This window comes from Periplaneta americana, chromosome 12 (genome assembly GCF_040183065.1).
Source record: "Periplaneta americana isolate PAMFEO1 chromosome 12, P.americana_PAMFEO1_priV1, whole genome shotgun sequence".
Classification (NCBI taxonomy): domain Eukaryota; kingdom Metazoa; phylum Arthropoda; class Insecta; order Blattodea; family Blattidae; genus Periplaneta; species Periplaneta americana.
In genome coordinates this window covers 156,681,429-156,694,548 of record NC_091128.1, presented here as the reverse complement: position 1 = coordinate 156,694,548, position 13,120 = coordinate 156,681,429, and the positions used below count along the sequence as shown (strand labels likewise).

Genomic DNA, 13,120 nt, shown 5'->3' with positions numbered 1-13,120 from the left:
TACCGCTATTGCTAATACTGAAAACATTGTCCTTCTGAGCACCCTCATTATGGCATTGTCTAAGGTGTGAAATCATAGAGTAGTTCATAGTCAAGGACATGAAATAGCATACAATGTATGGAAATTCATGTCAGAAGAGGCTGTAAACGGAATACCAATTCCATTGCAAAGCGTGTGTGCAAGAGTACTGGCTGCCACTGGTATTTCAAAGCGAACCTTGGCAAGAATAAGGAAAGAAGGGAAAAATATTGAGGCAGGAACAGCAGATCTTTCCCCAGTCCGGAAAAATCACGGCCGAAGAAGAAGACTGTTGCAGCTGTAGACAGTTTTGATGAGGAAGTTCTAAGAAGACTCATTTATAATTTCTACGCTACGCATAAGCAGAGGCCGACTCTGCAATCGCTTCTTCCAAGAATGGATATCAGTGTATGATTATGTGAAGAAAGTAGAGATTAATTACATTGAAATTGAGCACGTGATGGACAGTATTTTTTAGAACATTTCCAAAACTTAGGGACGTCTGATTCCAGCACAGATCAGTCGTCTGATTCGGACGGAGAATAAGAATATAAAGATGGAATAGCGGGTGTAATTCCATTAGGTACCTTCAGACTCTTGAGTAGGAAAGTGGTGATACTAAGGTAAGACGAATGTTTTTAGAAAGAGATGAAACGGATATGCCTGCCGCTCTGAGCTTGAGAACCGTAACTCAAACAACCCCCACTCCTGTACCCTGCTGGGCGACAATTTAAAACTTCGCGCATGTTGGTGCCATAACATCTCGTCTCAGCTCTAATGACATTCACAGACACTTCAATACACTAAAGGACAACAAATTGCCCAGCAAAAATTTCCAGAATTTTATTACGGCAGAGTGAGGAATGCTGTTTAAAAGAGAGGGTTAGCAAGAGGGTGAGGTATTGTGACTGTATGTAGGCTTTAACCACGCAGATAAGGAGTCGAATAGGAGAGCGTAACAAGAGGCTGGGGTATACTAAGGTATGAAGTATGAAGGTTTAAATGTGCAGGTAAAGGGTCGAATACCAATACTTTTCAGGTTAATGGCACCAGTGAGTTCAGTGACCAAGATGTTTCACTGCTGAAAATTACATCGAAAATATTCCCCAAAAACAGCGTATTATGCAGGACTTGAGCGCAACAAACGGGGTATTTTATAAAGACGTTATATATGAAATGTGCAGGGACCGGACAAAAAAAGCGTATTACATGGGATAGCATAATAAGCGGGCGTGTCTTATCGAGGTTTTACTGTATTTTTCTTCTGTGCACTTCTAGACAACTTGAGAAGTAATGATTATTTCACAGTCGATAGTGTTCATTTACTTTATGATAGATTATATTAATTGCAGTATAAGATTACGCGCGAAATTTAAATGTAGCGCACTTAAGGAATTACATTCAAAATGACCCTTCGTCATGTGAGGTGCAAAAACATGGCAGCCCTGTGTAATTAATTTCACAAGATGACCTACATTACACACCATTTGCTCTTAATTTAGCAGTTTGGTGCATCATTGAAGTCAAACTACACTGAGAAATAAAGTAAAACTTCATTTATACGTTTTATGGGGTCTGAAGAAGAAAACATATAAGTGAGAAAATGACATTTAATAACATCTGAAATAGCATTTGAAGACTATATGGGGGCAACGAGTTACGTTAATGTAGTAACATCTTAACAAGAGAAATTTAGAACTTCACACATTTGAGTCTATAATATAGTACTCAAATTTATAACACATATTCTTGAAGAATGTAAGATTATTTGTAGGAAATCTTAGCTGCTTAGAGCCAAACTTGGCTGATATATTACATTTCAAACTCTACTCCACACCATCGAATAATCCAAGCATTCTAATTTTAGGAGAGAAAAAAAAATTGGCTGTAATTTGTGTTTTATTTACAATTCTACATAATGATGTACTCCAAAACTAAATAAAATATCAATTTATTTTAATAAACGCGTCATAATCTCCAGGTGCTGTTGTAGAAGCATCTGGGACTCTACCTATACTAGCAAAAAAAATTGCGAGTTACAGTTTTTATCAATTTAATGCCAATATGTGCAGTAAAATATTAAAGTCAGTAATTATATGATCCCTTATATCTCTTCATTACTTTCATTATTATCACTGCGGAAGACTCATTGTTGTCATCTTCCCATAGAGCGCTATCCTCAGTTCCATTCAAATGAATTCATAATACCGCAAAGCGGTAACCAATCTTATTTCAAATAATCCACACTCCTCAGTTTTTCTTCACTAAATTCCGGAAAAAATGTGTGGAGTATTCATGTATACAAGATGAACCATAAGTAATATATTTAATTAATTTCAGGGGTTATTCTTTGAGATATTTCAAACAAAAAAGTTTAATACAATTTTGCTCGTTTTTGCTTGCATTTTCGAGATAAAAACTGTTTTATATGGAACATTTCATAGCGTGTTTTGGGAAAGCCACGGATTTAATTCCCAATATGCTCAGTCAATTTAAGAGAGCAGTGTATTATGATAATAAATGATTAAAAGAATTTTATTTTTGTCCTTTAAATGTGCAGAAATTTCATCCAAACAAATGTAACATTTAAAATTCATTTTCAGAACGAAAATTTGCAATATAGAATGTTTTCTTAAGATTAAATAAAATTTTAAAGTTCAATTTTCTCAGAAAATGCTAGTTTCAAAATTCAAAGAAAAAAAAATACAAAACTACTTTATAGTATCATCTTACACTTCGCAAAGTTTCCATGAGAGAATGTTGAGAATGGACAACATTAAACAACAGCATAAACTTTTGTTCCACACCTTGAGCGAATGAAAACTTGGAGATTTCCAGTTTCTGCATTTGCTATAACTATTGCATAGAAAATTGTATAAAATATTAGCTTTTGTATGCGAAGTAAATTGCGTGTAATTTGCGTAAAGTATATATCATGTAAATTATGCGCCTATCTCTGGTAGGTCCACACCTGTGGAGTAACGGTCAGCGAGTCTGGCTGTGAAACCAGGTGGTCCGGGTTCGAATCCCGGTCAGGGCAAGTTACCTGGTTGAGGTTTTTTCCGGGGTTTTCCCTCAACCCAATATGAGCAAATGCTGGGTAACTTTCGGTGCTGGACCCCGGACTCATTTCACCGGCATTATCACCTTCATATCATTCAGACGCTAAATAACCTAGATGTTGATATAGCGTCGTAAAATAACCCAATAAAATAAAAAAAAATCTCTGGTAGAACATTATATTGTATTGTATTTATTTACATTCCATTGTATTCGTACATCGCTTCACATCTAGAATATGGAACATGTCAAAAAAATCTTAATAGTACTACAAAGTCTTAATTATAGTCACAGTCTAGTTGAAATATATGCAGAAGAGTTTTACAATATAGTCTACTAGTACAACACAAGGGGTTAGTATCGATACTTAATAGAAGACAGAAATATTCATGAAGCGTTGTTGAATGTTATGAATTAACCTACAGAATAAAAGGCGTGAGATATTAGGTACTTCTTTAATTTGGCCCCAAATAATCTTATGTTTTGAGTTTGATTTTTTATATCCATAGGGAGGCTATTAAAAATTTTTACTGCCATGTAACGCACTCCTTTTTGATAGCACGATAGACTTGCTGATGGAGTATGGAAGTAATTTTTTACGAGTATTTATGCTATGAACTGTTGAATTAGTTACAAAGTCTTCACGATTACATATGAGTAAGTTTATTAATGAAAAGATATACTGACAAGCCATGGGCATTATTTGTAGTTTTTTTAAAATAATCCTACACGATTCCCTAGATTTGGCACCTACTATTATTCTAATTACTCTTTTTTGTTACTATCTGTGGAATTTCCCCAGAATATTATTCCAGAACTCATTACCGAGTGGAAATATGCAAAGTGTATTGTTTTTAAGGTATTGATATTTACTATCTTTTATTAAATAAGTATATAATAAATTTTCAATCTTAAGACATATCAACTTGCAAATGTTTATTTGCTATTTAATAAGATTAATGAACGTTTTCGCCGTTTGGGGCATCTTCATGTATAACAAAAACATATAATCTGAACCTATAATAATAATAAATTATGCAAATAACAAGAATAAAGAACAATGTATGTATGCAATGCATGAGATTCATGAGCTTTATGTAAAATGTGAAATAATACAGGATAATTGTTGATATAATCTTTAGATTTGAAATTGAATTGGACGGATATTTTATACATATAGCTCGTGTTACAAATAAAATATACAATTATGATTAAAATTTGTCAATAATGTTAAAATTTATAATGATGATTGATAAAATAGATTTTAAGAATAGTCATTAGTTGAGGATTGTCGTAGGGTATACAATAATTTGCGTAGATGATGTTCGTGTGTTATGTATGTATTTCATCTGAAAATTGAGATGGAGAAATAATAATAAGTGCAAAATATATGCAAGTTATTATATAGAGACACAGATAATTATTATAAGACTACTTACTGAAAAACGTTCGTTAATGAACTAAATGTTATTTTATGTCGGAGATTATTGTTTCAATTTATTATCCGACTTGATGACATCTTATTGATTATAAATGACTGTTACGTGCAATCAGATTTGTTGAGATGTTATTTGAAATGAATGCTCGTTGGTTATGGATGTCGTAGAGTATACAATGATTTTCGTAGTAGATAAATTGTAAGTTAAGTATGAATTTCAATCATTCACTGAAAGTTAAGTAGAGAAAATCAACATGATAAATTCGTAATAATTAGATGAGCTATAATACCAAATATATGCAAGTGATTTAAGGCAGCGATAATAATTATTATAAGATTACTTACAGAAATCGTTCGCTTATGAAATGTTGTTTGACGTTGGTGATTACTCTGATTTGATGACATCCTATTGATCATAACTGTTGTGCGTCATCAGATTTCTGAAGTATATAAATGAAGATATTATATAAATAAATAAATAAAATATTAATTATTAATTTATTTTACAATTTGATGTAAGGGAAAGATGTAATTGTTTTAATTAATTTAACGGCATTTGAATACTTACATATGTATGTGTTGGTGTTGGTGGTTTTAAGTCGGATAATAAATTGAAACAATAATCTCCGACATAAAATAACATTTAGTTCATTAACGTTTTTCAGTAAGTAGTCTTATAATAATTATCTGTGTCTCTATATAATAATCTGCATATATTTTGCACTTATTATTATTTCTCCATCTCAGTTTTCAGATGAAATACATACATAACACACAAACATCATCTACGCAAATTATTGTATACCCTACGACATCCTCAACTAATGACTAATCTTAAAATCTATTTTATCAATCATCACTATAAATTTTAACATTATTGACAAATTTTAATCATAATTGTATATTTTATTTGTAACATGAGCTATAGCCTATGTATAAAATATCCGTCCAATTCAATTTCAAATCTAAAGATTATATCAACAGTTATCCTATATTATTTCACATTTTACATAAAGCTCATGAATCTCATGCATTGCATACATACATTGTTCTTTATTCTTGTTATTTGCATAATTTATTATTATTATAGGTTCAGATTATATGTTTTTGTTATACATGAAGATGCCCCAAACGGCGAAAACGTTCATATATCTTATTAAATAGCAAATAAACATTTGCAAGTTGATGAAAATTTATTATATACTTATTTAATAATTCACTAGCGGTCTTACTAATCATCATCATCATCAATAACTTCAAGGTTTAGGCCGATGGCCTGTTCCGCCTCCAGAATTTTATCCATCAAACTGGTCTCTCCAACGTCTCTTTGGTCTTCCCACTCGTCTTCTTCTTCGTGTAGGTCTATAACACCATGTTCTGAAAGGTATCCTGTCGTTGGGCATTCTTGTTATATGGTCGTACCAATTATTTCTATATTTTTCAATTATAGTTATTACACTCTCGATATTCAGTTCTCGACGTATATCTTCGTTTCTCTTATGGTCCTGTAGTCTAAATCCTGCTAGTGGCCTTAAGAGTCTCATCTCAGTGGCCTCAATTCTTCTCTGTTGGGCTCTAGTCAGAATCCACGTTTCTGAACCATATAACAATGTCGGAATTGCCAGTGTCTTGTATAATTTGAGTACAGTTTTTCTGTCGACTTTATTTATGAGTGTACGTTTAATTGTACCAATAAGTCTTAAAAATTTATTTAACTTGTTTTCTACGTCTGGTCTTACTAATAAAAACTCTATATACAGACGTTTAACTGTCTTATACTTATACAATGAGTAGCTCGTTTATAAGTCGTGTGTAAATTCCTTACTAATAATCACTACATACGTCGTGTATAACAGTATAACTGTTACACAGCTACGCCATAGTTTCGTCATTACTTCGTTACGAAAGGTAATAGAATATCTGAGGTTCTCTATTGCATCCGGTAGAGCGCTCTAGTGTAGTGTGTTAAATATCGATAGTACAACTGGCTCTAATCGATTACCACACTACATTTTGGTCAAAGAGTTGAAGCTACAGCAATATTATTCTAATAATTCTATGATCTTTGGTTTGTTCTTCTGTGGTTACAAGGTAACCATCATGATAAAATGACAGTCGATACGAACAGCTGTTGGAGGGGTGGCCATTTTTTCCCTATATACAACGTTTAAACAAGGGGTTTCGTGTATATAACTACTGCAAAGCAATCCCCATTGTATAGTTACAGCCTGTTTATACGTCCATAGCTTATTCACGGTTTATTAGTAACGTTTTCTGTCTCAACTCTGCATAAGTCTCGTATAAAAACTATACACGGTTTATTGGTAAGACTGTAGGCATATTGAAATATAAAAATGAATTGTAAATTACTGTCTTTTGCATAGATCTAATAGCAAAACAAGCTGTGATTGGTGAGGTGCCTGTGAACATGTTGTATTGGCACATGCGTTTTGAAAAGCTTATGTCTATCTTATGAAGCTACACAGGTATAAACAATGTTAATATATTAATTGATGTTGTCAGGTGGCCGAGGTGGTGGTCGTGGAGGCAGGGGTGGCTACACGGGTAAGAGGAAGGGAAGCCCAGTGCGAGGAGGTCCACCCACCAAGCAGGCAGTGAAAGAAGGAGAAAATGAAGCAGAAGCTGCAGAAGATGCAGCAGATTCAGACTAAAATCTCATTGCGAAGAAGTGCTTTATTACATAATATAACCAGCAGCTTCTGTACAAAATCTTAAAGTTGAACTACTTTTCCAAAAGAATTGAACTGCAGATAATCCTTCTATGTGACAAAATGTAAATATTGTTTCTTAATACGTCAGGAGGGATTTGAAGAAAGAAAGCATTTTGAATTATACAAGCACAGATGCCCACCAGAGGAGTGAAAATTGGTGCGTTTGATTTTGAAATAGGAGATGGTACATTAAAATTTTTTTTTATACTGTGAGTAATTTATGTGACGTATTTTTATTTATGAGCGTTTTAGCACATTAATAACTGTAATAACATCTGGTTTGTAATGGAAATATCATGATTTCTGTGGTTCTCCTTCAGGAAAATTGTGTTTATTCATGCACTCGTGTTTCTTCATCTGGAACATAGGTCTGTGATATGGTAGGAAAAAGATCCGGAGTATATCAAATCCTTTTAAAAAAAAAAAAAATCTTTCTCGCTGTTAGTCCTAATGTCAGTCTACAGAAATTTGTTAAGTATTCATTATTATTTATAATATTTTCGCAGATTAGGAGTTCAATTGTATTTTCGTAATCCAAAGGTGCATTTTGGAGTTAATTTTATAAATATCTGAAGGGGAAAAAAAATTCATGCTGTTTAGAAACAGTTGTGTTACTTTCACAGATTTTGTAATACAGTGTTAAGGAATATCTCTTTGAGTTAATTTAGGAGTATCTGAAAAATTATACTATTCAGAAACACTTCAGTGTCTTTCTAATACTGTTACAGATTTTGTAATATTAGGAAAATTTTTAAGTTAATGTAGGAGATTCTGAAAAATTGAAAGAAAATTTAAGAAACAGTACAGTATATTTTTTTCATTACCTTCACAGACTAGAAACATTTTAAGCTAATTTAGTAGTTTGACAAAATAAGTAATTTTACTTAGAAACAATAAAGTTCACTGCATTTCCAATACTTTGACAAATGTTGTAATATACATAAGAGCTAATATTGTAACAACTGAAAGTGTAAATTCTTCCTGTGAATTTAGTAACCTAGGAGACTGAGAAATGAAACGGTGAGAATCATAGTCCTATGCCACACAGACAAAATTTTACAGGAAAGTGTGTTGAAGTTTTAGGGTCGATTTCTAAAACGAGGTCTAGACCACGGTCATGGCTTTAAATCGCGTTTGGATTTATAAAACGAGGTCTTTTTCATTTTTCTGAGCCGTGGCTCGAAACCATGGTCTGAAGCAGAGACCACGGCTGGGGCAGGTTTAAAACCAAGGTTCCATGTATGCAAGATGGAGGCAGTAGATCAGCTGGATGATTATCTGTAGTAATGTCACGAGTATCCCTAAAATTCGATCACAAAATATTAATAATTGTATATTTACGAATACTTAACCTATTCAGACATTGTGAAGTTGAAATAGATGAATATCGATTACTGCAATAAAGAAATTCGATGTTATTATTCAGTAATGCCAATTGCAAAAAGCGAAATACAGGTTTAACAATGTTCATTACATCTACTGCACTTTTCTCTTATTATTATAATATAAATACATTTTCATTATCTGCTGAAATCATGATTTAATTTAAAATTTTATAATATAATTACAGTAACCTGATTAATACAGTAATTAAATGAAGAATTGTTGAAAATGCAGTTATCTAATCTGAATGAAGGAATGTAATTTTTTTCAGATAGCCTACAATGGACATGGAATTGGAAGATGAAGATGTATTTTATAGGCTACAGTTATAGGTTAGATTACCTGTGTGAGCACGACCAGTGTCAGCTGTGCCTTATTTCAACCGTTAACTACGTGCTACAGGAAAGCATTTTTTATAGCTCGACAAACGCATTCTCGCTGTAGTGTGTAACGGAACTAAGGCTGCATCTACACAGTTCAATATTCTAATCGCGTATGCATGCAATCTGGGAAGAATATTGAAAGAATCAAGTTTAAAACTTACGTTAAATTAAGATGCATGAAGATTTTATGTCTACATGGTGCGCCTTTTTGAACGTCGTCTTCACTGCGTAAATATATTAATTAATATTAATATCAATCTTGCATTCATTGCTTTAAAGTTGAAAGAAATGTTTAACCGTATAGTTGCATCTTAATGTATTCATGATCATCAATTTACGGGGAAACAGTTGGCGACGACTAAACAAAAAACGACCATGCGATAAATTGATAGCGATAAATCTAGCTGCAAAAATTATCGCAAAGTGTGACTGTGATTGGTTGGAATTCAAAATTTCATTACACTTCATTGGTCGAAAATGGAATGACGTCATATAAACGAAATAGTCAAAGGAAAATTTGAGTCTACGAGTATTAAATCCCGGATTAGAGTGATGAGGGACAGGAATAATTCTTTGTAACTATATAACGACGATAATTTCAGGTAAATATTTCGATTTTCGAAGTAATCAACGCAAAATTTAACAAGAATGCTAAATAATAATCTGCAACGAAATGCAAGAGGCGACAGGTTGACAATTATTTTACACCTTGTTGCTTTGAGGGAAGTAAGCTATAATATATTATATTAATAATTATACCTTTATGCCTATAAGACGATGATATAACTTAATTCTTAGTCTTTACAATAATTTTGGACATTTTATTTAATACTCGAAAATGATGTGGGCCTATAAGACTATGAAGCAAACGTGATTTTGTCTTCTTGTTTTAAGTTTTATGCTACTAGGGCTTTCCACGTAGTATTAACCTATTATGCGTGAAAATAGAACCATACTACGTTTTAGTTTCAATTGAAATTTTCATCCAGTCAATATTTAGGTTATTAATTCCTTAGAACCGGGCTTCCAGGTAGTTAATGTTAGTACTTGTTCTGAACAAATGATAAACTACAATATAAACGCTCGATTTGTCCTAATTATTTGGGCAATATCATTCTGATACCTAAAAATCCGTTCCCTATTAAATACTAAGTAATGCTAGTATTTTAAATCACATATATTCTGTAAATTATTAAATATAATAATAACTTAGCTAAGAACAATAAAAATATTAATCCCGATGTTCATTTCTTTGTAATATCGACTGTTAACAAGACTAAAAATCGATTCTTAGCTGCATTGCCATATATAAAACACACGAACCTCGGTTTCTTCTCAAGCCGCGTCTCGACTTCGTTTTAGAAATCGCATAAGGATTCAGACCTTGATCGCGGTTTAAAAGCCGAGGATTGGAACCACGATTTCGTCCGTGTTTTAGAAATCGACCCTTAGAGTCCAATTCTATTATGTGCGGTATCATAATTTCTTCGGCGTATACTTACGTCATTTGTTGAGTAATTTCTATAATCCATTTTGCACAATCATGCTCTGACTCATACTTACCATCACTGTTGCATACTGTGTAACTTGAAGATACAATACGTTGAATGGTTACTATGGAAACGCTGAAAATAGCAGTGCAGTAAGTAAATTCTTTACAAACTTGTAAATTGAAAAAGAACAATAACTCTGAAAAACAAGCTGTAACTTTAACTATTAATATTAAAATTGAACATAAAGTTTGAACAATATTATTATATGTTATGGGATAAAGACTGCCATTCAATTTCGTATATATCAATAGCTTTCTATTTATTTGAACAATGCATACACATAAAAGATAGTCGTATCCAACAAATAAAACAAAAGAATATAAAAACACGGCCACCTAGAAAATTACACATTGCCATTAACAAGATGACTAACGTTCAGTTCATAATTAATACATAACTAAAATACATACGGTCTTACTAATAAAAACTCTATATACAGACGTTTAACTGTCTTATACTTATACAATGAGTAGCTCGTTTATAAGTCGTGTGTAAATTCCTTACTAATAATCACTACATACGTCGTGTATAACAGTATAACTGTTACACAGCTACGTCATAGTTTCGTCATTACTTCGTTACGAAAGATAATAGAATATCTGAGGTTCTCTATTGCATCCGGTAGAGCGCTCTAGTGTGGTGTGTTAAGTATCGATAGTACAACTGGCTCTAATCGATTACCACACTATATTTTGGTCAAAGAGTACAAGCTGCAGCAATATTATTCTAATTTTTCTGTGCTCTTTGATTTGTTCTTCTGTGGTTACAAGGCCACCATCATCATAAAATGACAGTCGATACGAACAGCTGTTAGAGGGGCGGCCATTTTTTCTCTATATACAACACTTAAACAAGGAGTTTCGTGTATATAACTACTGCAAAGGCATTCCCATTGTATAGTTACAGCCTGTTTATACATCCATCGCTTATTCACTGTTTATTAGTAACGTTTTCTGTCTCAACTCTGCATAAGTCTGGTATAAAAAGTATACACGGTTTATTAGTAAGACTGATAATGAATAAAATAAGGAAATAAAATATGATTGGTCAAAAAAAAAAAGTGCAATACATGGGCGTTAAGTGCGTGACAAGTCTCTTTATTTTTTTCCAAACTTTCTCTCGCCTCTGTTATAGAGCACTTACCAATCTAATATCGCACTATACTATAGTAGTACTTTCCCCATATGTGTAAGAAATGAATTCGCACAAAAAACATTTTTGTTAAAAGTGTGGCTTTGGACTATCTCATTCTCACGCCTGCAAATAACTGATAACAATTGAGGACGTCACGAAACCATTTGTCTTTCCCTTTCACCCCGACTTGGTTTCATAGTTGTGATTTGCAGCAATGCAATTTTTACTCCTGCTGTGTAGGCAACAGTCTTTCCTGGAAGCATCGCCTGATTTTTTTTATATAAATATATATAAATGAAAGAGCCGTAATCTATTATGTTTGACATTTGTTAAGATGAGTGAATGCTGATGTGAGCTGTCGCAGTGTTGTTGAATTATATATCTCAAATGTTTCCTGTTTCCTGATAACATTTCATGTAGTCAATCATTGCCTTGCGTTTTATTTATCAAACGTTGATAAGATTGTATACAACACTGTATTATAGTGACGACAAATAAGGTGTTATTTTTAATTAATGTTGAGTGATTGGTTTTTGCTTCACAATACATATTTCCTTACAAATGGCTTTTAAGGAACCTGGAGGTTCATTTCCGCCTTCACGTAAGCCCGTCGTTGGTCCCTATCCTGAGCAAGATTAATCCAGTCCCTACCATCATATTCCACCTCCCTCAAATCCATTTTAATATTCTCCCATCTACGTCTCGGCCTCCCCAAAGGTCTTTTCCCCTCCGGTCTCCCAACTAACACTCTATATGCATTTCTGGATTCGCCCATACGTGCTACATGCCCTGCCCATCTCATACATCTGGATTTAATGTTCCTAATTATGTCAGGTGAAGAATACAATGCGTGCAGTTCTGCGTTCAGTAATTTCTCCATTGTCCTGTAACTTCATCCTTTTTAGCCCCAAATATTTTCCTAAGCACCTTATTCTCAAACACTCTTAATCTCTGCATATCTAGCTTTCAGGTAAAGCTCCCCATGTAGCAGACTTGAATAATTTCAAGGGAAAAATTGTTCTGGAGTCTGGTATTGATCCCAGGACCTTTGGCTGAATACACCAATGCTCTTACCAACTGAGCTACCCAGGAACTTCACCCGACATAGTGTTGGTGCGTTCGGACAGAGGTCCTGGGATCGATACCCGACCCTAGAACAATTTTTTCCTTGAAATTACTCTTAACCTCTGTTCCTCTCTCAAAGTGAGAATCCAAGTTTCACAGCCTTACAGAACACCCAGTAATATAACTGTTTTATAAATTCTAACTTTCAGATTTTTTTGAGAGGAGACTGGATGACAAAAGCTTCTCAACCAAATAATAGCAGGCATTTTCCATATTTATTCTGTGTTTAATTTCCTCCTGAGTGTCATTTATATTTGTTACTGTTGCTCCAAGATGTTTGAATTAGAAGAAAAT

The 13,120-nt window shown here is 33.4% G+C and overlaps 1 protein-coding gene across 2 annotated transcripts in view; it reads left to right on the top strand.

Moving 5' to 3' along the window:
• LOC138711037 (la protein homolog) overlaps positions 1–12,217 on the top strand; it is a 32,158-nt gene extending 19,941 nt beyond the window's left edge. For both annotated transcript variants that reach the window (XM_069842327.1, XM_069842326.1), the window contains exon 9: positions 7,040–12,217. In XM_069842327.1, coding sequence (XP_069698428.1) covers positions 7,040–7,188 — 149 coding nt within the window. In that variant the 3' untranslated portion in view covers positions 7,189–12,217. The remainder of the gene's footprint in view (positions 1–7,039) is intronic.
• Positions 12,218–13,120: the final 903 nt, after the last annotated feature.